The sequence below is a fragment of the Protobothrops mucrosquamatus genome, unplaced genomic scaffold, assembly GCF_001527695.2.
Source record: "Protobothrops mucrosquamatus isolate PMUCROS unplaced genomic scaffold, P.Mucros_1.0 scaffold7515, whole genome shotgun sequence".
Lineage (NCBI taxonomy): Eukaryota > Metazoa > Chordata > Lepidosauria > Squamata > Viperidae > Protobothrops > Protobothrops mucrosquamatus.
Window position 1 is genome coordinate 2734 of NW_015393315.1, and position 8454 is coordinate 11187.

An 8454-nucleotide genomic window follows, 5' to 3' on the forward strand; every position below is an offset into this window, starting at 1 on the left:
GCAGAGAAAAACTCCCGGTATATGGATAATTGGAAGATCCTGCTGCACAGACAGCATCAGGATTGGAAATCAACCAACCACCCACTATGGAAATATTGAGAATTGAGTAAAAAAAAAAAAAAGCTGAAGTAGGGAAACAGGAATATACATACATACATACATACATACATACATACATACATACATACATACATACATACATACATACATATCTTTTAGTCTGTCATGCAAACTCAAAAAATATAGGATAACTAAATAATCTTTTCATCTCAAAGAAAAAGATTGGAAGTAAAAACCATCTAATCTAAGTTCTTTTTACTGGAGGTTTGTTCTCCTTGGGCAATTAGGCACAGCAGTGAAATTCATGGTTTGATATATACAGGTGAGGATCATAAAGTTGCTCTTCTTGTATATGATACTGTTTTCTATATTAAAAATAATAAAATCAATTGATAGCCTGCAGTATATTATATACTCTGAGTATATTATTAATAAATCTAAATGTGAAATAAGTAGTTTTGATTTATCAAAATTAGCAAGGAAACACCACACCTAGAATGTATTCTACATCCCCTCAAGTACTTGAGGATTTAACATGTTTTTTTACAAAGTAGTAGCCATATAATAATTATTTATGAATGGCTGCTTGACTACTCTAAATTAAAATTTCTAAAGTAAATGTCACATATTTTATTATCAGTGAAATTGCTGTTGATTAGATGTAGATATGGTGTTCAAAATGCTACTTTGATTTATACAATCCCTTTTGTACATATTCTTTTTCACAAATTAATTTTATTCTAGAAGATGGAATGATTTTGTAGATGTTTTCATTCCATGCATAATGTACCAAACTTGGAAATTAACAGTTTGGGACTTCTTTGATAACAAAAACATTGATATTAGAAGACTGGAAGGGAATCTATTTTCTATCAGCAGTATAGTTATGTACTTCAAGTCCTATACTTCAAGTCTTCATCAAGAACTCCACCCGTAGGACTAATAGACAATTGGAATCCATAATTTATATGTTTAAGTTCACTTTTTCCCCCACAGGTAAATAAACTAATTTAAATCTTAATTGTATGCATCCTTGTAAAATAATGAACTTATTTTTCAATCAGTGATCAATCTTCCTTGAGACTTTGGTTTATCTACTGGTATTTTATCACTTCAGAATCTATTCATAAAATTGAAATGCTCTTCCCCAGCAATTAAAAGAGTGCCTATAACCTAGTATGTGTGTCAAATTATTTAGTACTTAGATTTGCCCAAATGTTTCAGCTAAGCCAATAGTTTTCTTGGCAACATTGCTGGAGTTGTTTGCCATTGGCATTCCTCTGGGTCTGAGTTTGGAAATTCTTTTTCTAGGTGGCTTGGTTTTTCTCATGCATATAGAACCCTATATCTGTTATGAGTTGACCTTTACTTCAGCTCTCTCTTTATGATTTTACTAGCAAGGATGAGCCTTTTAGAAGAGCAAACGTCTTATAGCATCATTATCAGAATCACTGAGTTCTCTCACCAGATTAAATTAGCAACCCCTTGGAGGTTGATACAGAGAGCCAGTTTGGCCTAGTAGTTAAGGTGCTGACCTGAAAACTAGGAGACTAAGAGTTCTAGTCCTGGATTAGGCATGAAAGCCGGCTGGGTGACTTTGGGCCAGTTACTCTCTCAGCACAACTCAAACCCACCTCAGAGAGTTGTTGCTTTGGGGAAAATAGAAGAAGGAAGTATTATGTATGTTTGCCACCTGGAGTTATTTATAAAATAATAAAGGTAAGATAAAAATAGAATAAATAAATAAATATACAGTAATGCTATTTCTGTGTATATAAAGAATGCTCACTGATCCATAATCACTATATTACTCAATGTGTAAAACAAAGTACAGTAACTTAGCAGGTGACAATATCTAAATATTGGCATTCCTCTGGGTCTGAGTTTGGAAATTCTTTTTCTAGGTGGCTTGGCCTTTAGGCCCAAAGGTTAAGCAGAGGGATGCTTGGTTAATATTTGAATGGGAAATTACCAAGGAATACTAGATCTATACCATGGAAGAAAACAATACCCTATTCCCATCATGTTGCCAAGAAAACGCATGGACCAATCACAAAGTTAGCAGTAGTTGAGTTAGATTCAAAGTAAACCCTATATTTTAACAGTGAGTAGGAATATTAAGCAGATAAATAACTGATCAGTGACTTTAAAAAGTCACAATTCCTAAAAATGAAAATGATGAGTTGGTGTAATCTAATGTATTATTTGAAAAGAAGCTATCTTGGCCAGAAAAAAAGATAAGTGTGAGGTGATGTAAGACATAGTATAAAAGGAATGCATACAAGAAGGAACAATGAGGCAATGTCATTACATTTTGCTTTCTCTAAATAGATGTTTTCTTATTGGCCATGCCCATCTTGGTAGCAATTTGTACATAGGCAGGCTCAACATGGCAATGATGTTGTAAGAATATTCATAACAACATATCTATTAGTTCTAAAGTTTGCCTTCCCTGTGAAATAAGGTGCTCAGAATAGTATGTCAATGGAGAAAATTAGTAATAAGGACATCTGAGTAAAACCCTAATCACAGCTGCTGGAAACTGGAAAAAATATTGCTGTTTCATACTGTTGTCTATTATTCAAAATACTTTTCCATCTGTGAACCATCCAACACTGTGCACTGACAGATGTTACTATAGCAATTATCAATTTAAAGTAAACAAATGCTAGTATATAACTTACAGTGAGAATATGTCATGTGTTGACTTTCAGAGACAATATCTGGAGCATCCTTGGAGTGATTTCTGAGGGATAATGAGATTAATGTTTCATTGATTCTGGTAAAATTATTCTTCCATTAACATGTCTTTATTCTATAATGATGTTCTGTGGGTTACTTATTATTTACCAGTTTAATTAACTTCATAAAGCTCTCTTACATTCTTTGTCATTAAACTCTGCCAAAGAATTATTATAATCCCTAATCATAATGTATACATTACATTAGTGTTTATTATATTTTTAATGCAGATTACAAACTACGAATGAAGAACAGGAAACTAGCTGGTATTCTTCTATCACCAACAAGTTTCATACATTTGATGAACTGATCTTACCTTTCTTTTGCATCCAGAAATGCTTTGGCAAAAGGATTGTATTTGATTTTGAGAGCTGTTATCTTGAGATTCAAGAAAGAAGGGTTCTGTTAAGTCTTTTAAAGGTGACTGTTGATTATTTTCCCACATTCAAATATATTACACCAAGAAGTTATACAAAGGCAAGGCACAAAATGTGAAAAATAGAAAGTTTTCTTCATACCATATATAAGTTAATGCAGCTCTGAGATTTATTAAACAATGCGTGATGTAGAGAGGGGGGGGAATTGTACCTTTTAAAGAAGTTAAAAGATAGATTTAAAACAATTTCATAGTTGAATACTATTTAGATGTAAATAGTCCAAACATTAATTTGGACAACTTTAAAAGAATATTAAACAATCTTCTCAAAAAAAGAAAGCAATCAATCACATAATGATTTTATATTAACCTCCACTATCAAAAGCTATATAGTGAGGAACACAACTTGGTTGGAGTTATTGCCTATGTTTTCCTTACTAGCTTGCTCTGGGCAATCAGCTGTCCTGTGGCGGCACAGTATTGAACTAAATTGGCCTAGCCAATTTCTCTCTTAAGCAGAAACTTTAATTTTGCAGTTGGAAGAAACTAACTTTCTCAACCAACAGGATAACTTCTGCTGTCCCATGAATGCCTCTTATGTGGTTATTGAATAGCAGGCATGCAAGAAACACATCCTTGTTGATAAAATCAAACAATACTTATTCTAAAGAAGAACGGTGGATCACAAAATTTACCTGGGCACTTTAAAGTTATTCCCATAACTAATAAATTGCTTTTATATGATAGTCACCTACCTCTTCATTCTGATAGGCAGTCACAGCAATAAACTGAGTTTCAGGAAAAGAACAATTCATTACCATCCTATGTGGGCCTCCTACCCGGACAATATGAACTTGAGGCTCATATTTATGTAGGGAATTCAACATAATCTAGAATGAGAAAAAGGGAGAGAAAATAATTGGAGATACTATTTTGTATACTACAAAAACCTGTGACATATGGAAGTTACTATGCAAAGTTGAAGTCAATGCAAGATGAGACCCCTGGTGATCAATTAATTTGTGGCCCAAGTGTTGTAATTACACAAACATTTCAATATACTCCTGTTATTTCCAAAGTCAGGGAGCTTTCATTGTAAGGCCTGTTGCAATATATGGATCTGACAAGCCTTTCTTCTCCATCAACATCACTCTCAAAAAGGGGGAGAGGGAAAATAACTAACTAATAATAACTATAGCTGGTTTATTGCTAATGAACCATGATCAGTTTCATCTTGAGTCACTTTACCTGTAGGTGCATAAACAGCTGCAAAGTAGGTATATGGGTCAATACAAAAGAGAAAAAAGTGACATTACCATAGGTATATATTACAGGCCACCCAACCAGTCAGAAGAAATAGATGAACTTTTGCCAACCAGTTAACAAATGCATGTAGGAAGTATACCACAGTAGTAATGGGAGACTTCAACTATCCAGATATCAACTGGGAGACAAACTCTGCAGTGGGTGGGAGATCAAACAGATTCCTAACCAACCTAGCCGACAACTTTGTCACCCAAAAGGTGAAGGAGAGCACTAGACGTAAAGCTATACTGGACTTAATCCTTACAAATAGAGAAGAAGTGAAAGAGGGAATCGAAATTACCAGAACCTTAGGTGAAAGTGACCACATCATACTGGAATTTAATATAATGCAAACACTAGCAATAGAAAACAATTCAACCAATGCCCTAAACTTCAAAAGAGCCAACTTTAACAAACTCAGAGAGAACCTAGGAAAGATCCCATGGATAAAAATCCTAAAGGACAAAACAACCCAAGAAGCGTGGGAAACCCTAAAAAATGCAATCACAAAAGCCCAGACCAGCACAATACCACTGAGGGGAAAAAACAAGAAATCCAAGAAGAAACCAGCATGGCTGCACAAAGATCTCTCTAACAAACTAAAAGACAAAAAGGACAAATACAAAAAATGGAAAGAGGGGCACATAACTAAGGCTGATTATCAGCAGACAGCCAGAACATGCAAAGGTGAAGTCAGGAAAGCAAAGGCTTAGAATGAATAAAAACTTGCAACAGAAATCAAGGACAATAAAAAAGTTTCTTCCAACATATTAACAACAAGAAAAAAGTCAAGGAAACTGTAGGCCCCTCTAAAGAGAGAAGATGGCAAAGAAATTATAGGCAATAGGGAGAAAGCAGAGCTGCTAAGCTCATACTTTGCATTAGGCTTCACACAAAAAGAAACTATAGACCAACACACCAAAAAACCCACTGCAAAAGACATACTAGAAACAAAAATTAAAATAAGCAAGAAAATGGTAAGGGAACACCTATCCAACCTTGACGAATATAAATCACCGGTACCTGACAGACTACATCCCAGCGTTCTGAAAGAGCTGGCAGATGTTATCTCAGAACCATTGCACCACGTCTTTCATAAATCCTGGAGCACCGGGCAAGTACCTGAGGTTTGGAAAAGGCCTGATATGGTCCCCATTTTCAAGAAAGGGAAAAAAATGGACCCAGGAAACTACAGACCAATCAGTTTAATATCAATACCTAAGAAGATCCTAGAAAAGATAATAAAAAAGCAAACAAAGTCATAACTAGTAGCCAGCAGATCTGTTAAAAACAGATCATGCCAAACTANACCGGGCAAGTACCTGAGGTTTGGAAAAGGCCTGATATGGTCCCCATTTTCAAGAAAGGGAAAAAAATGGACCCAGGAAACTACAGACCAATCAGTTTAATATCAATACCTAAGAAGATCCTAGAAAAGATAATAAAAAAGCAAACAAAGTCATAACTAGTAGCCAGCAGATCTGTTAAAAACAGATCATGCCAAACTAATTTTATCTCATTCTTCAATAAAGTGACTAAACTAGTAGATAAGTGAAATGCAGTGGACATAGTATACTTAGATTTCAGTAAGACATTTGACAAAGTAGACCACAACCTACTCCTTGGTAATCTATGAAAAGGTGAAATAGACAACTTCACCACCAGATGGATCTGTAACTGGCTGATAAACCGTACTCAACGAGTAGTCCTCAATGGCACTACATCCACATGGAGAGAAGTAAGCAGTGGGGTACCACAAGGTTCCGTCTTAGGCCCAGTACTCTTTAATACCTTCATAAATGACTTAGATGAGAGAATTGAAGGGGAACTCATTAAATTTGCAGATGACACCAAACTGACAGGAATAGCCAACACCCCAGAAGACAAACTCAGGATCCAAAAAGATCTTGACAGACTTGAACAATGGGCCCTATCCAATAAAATGAGTTTCAATGTGGAGAAAAGCAAAGTCTTACATCTAGGCAGGAAAAACCAAAGATACAAATACAGATTGGGTGAGACCTGGCTTAAAAACAGCAACTGTGAGAGGGACCTTGGAGTCCTAGTGGACGATCACTTGACTATGAGCCAGCAGTGTGCAGCAGCAACCAAAAAAGCTAATACAATCCTGGGCTATATAAACAGAGGCATAGAATCAAAATCACGTGAAGTATTAGTATCACTTTATAAAACCCTAGTAAGACCACACCTGGAATACTGCAGCCACTTTTGGTCACCATATCACAAAAAAGATGTTGAGAGTTTGGAAAAAAAATTCAGAGAAGAGCAACTAAGATGATCAAAGGCCTGGAGGGGGCTGGACTAGAAGACCTCCAAGTCCCTTCCAGCTCTGTTCTATTCTAGGTAAGATAGAACAGACCGGCAAACAGTAACAGCAGCCTGAATCTGTTTTGAATAATTTTATATTAGAATTAGAAGGGCTGAGAGATGGAAACCAGGTTGACTAGAGATGGTCTATGACTAATAAGAAAGTTTCCAGGTTAGGTTTTTAATACATGGTTGCCCTGTCTTATTCTCAGGCTTTTCTGAAGGCTCCAAAGATCAACATCCTTCAAACGCAATCCTCTTGCCTCTTCAGGCCAATTCTTCCATCTTTTTTTCCTAGAAAAAAACTGTTAAGGAAGACAGAAATAATACCTGGTGCCTTTTGAATGGTAGAGTAAGTGATCCTCCACTTGAATTCATTGTTAAAACAATGAAATCTTGCATTGTATTAATTTCATTGCACTTACTTATGGTTGAAGCAATGAAATTTAACAGCTTCTTTTCTTTTCAGATCATGGATCTGGGTCAGTACAAAAACACAATTAAATTCCTTTACATATTTTGGGGCTTCCTTCAGCAGAAATTTTATGCATATAAACTGGAAAAAAATGGTTCAATTCCTTTTTTGGGTATCTTAGATGTTAACAACTCAGGTGATTGGTTGAGGATGCTTCTTCAATGTGAACTAATAATTAAGCAATAATTAGAATGTTCTGGATCTTGAAATGTAGGGAACATACATATTGTTTCTGTAGAAAAATTACAGTGTTCCAGTTTGGGGGGGGGAAAACAGAAATCTAGGCACTATCTGAATGGTTTTGTTGTTGTTGTTGTTGTTGTTCTTTCTCTGAAAATCTGTATTAAACAATTGCTAAGTATAAAAACCAAAGTTCCTACTGTCCATGTTTTCCCAGTTTTCTTCTTCATGTAAATTCTGGAGGACCCCAGATAAGTATAGAAATGGCCACAAACAAGTCCGAATAGACATAAATAATATGCAAAGCTGAAAATTCGTTCTTTGCTTGCTAATGGATTTGCTTTCAGATTTAATCCTGCATTCCAAAATAAATCAAAGAAAATGTTCCTCACTGGGGTCCTAGATGCATATTAAACAAACAAGCCAACAAAGCCAACTTTCCTCTTTCATTTTTAAGGGCCTTGGGAGAGAATGCCACTTATTTTCTCATACAGGTACATATTTTGTATTATTATCCCAAAGGCCAAAGATGATTCAATAGAATATTGATAATTATCATGAGGCAAAAGCAAGCACAGTAATTATTTCATTTAGACGAAGCCTTTTATTTGAGTACCTGACTATTGCCAACATCCCACTTACGCACCAAATGGCAAAGGAGAGAAAACAAAGGCTCAATACCCCCAATCATTTTCCCCTTCTCTGAAGCCCTATGTAAAAACTCAGCATACAAGGCACACTATGGAGGTAAAAATCCCTGATGGTTAAACCACAGCACACTCTGTCTCTCTTGACATCAAGGAGTCCATTAAAATCTGAAAGCTCCAATTAAAGCCTGTTTATTCCTGTTTACATTTGGACTCGATGGAATAATTGGCATCTGTGGGTGAAGAGGCCTCTAAGGGCCCTTCTAATTGCATAAATGCACCCTTGATCATTCTCAATTGGTAGAAGCCAATGACGGAAGCCAAGAGGCTTACAAAAAAAA

The 8454-nt window shown here is 35.7% G+C and overlaps 1 protein-coding gene across 1 annotated transcript in view; it reads right to left on the reverse strand.

Moving 5' to 3' along the window:
• Positions 1-2: 2 nt before the first annotated feature.
• The window catches only part of LOC107300579 (T-box transcription factor TBX19-like), a gene marked incomplete at its 3' end in the record, with an annotated part of 10944 nt that continues 2492 nt past the window's right edge, over positions 3-8454 (reverse strand). The window contains exons 3-6 of the mRNA XM_015829893.1: positions 3934-4068; positions 3119-3180; positions 2745-2806; positions 3-84 (exon numbers count right to left, since the gene is read on the reverse strand). Of these exons, the coding sequence (XP_015685379.1) occupies positions 3-84; positions 2745-2806; positions 3119-3180; positions 3934-4068 (341 nt within the window). The remainder of the gene's footprint in view (positions 85-2744; positions 2807-3118; positions 3181-3933; positions 4069-8454) is intronic.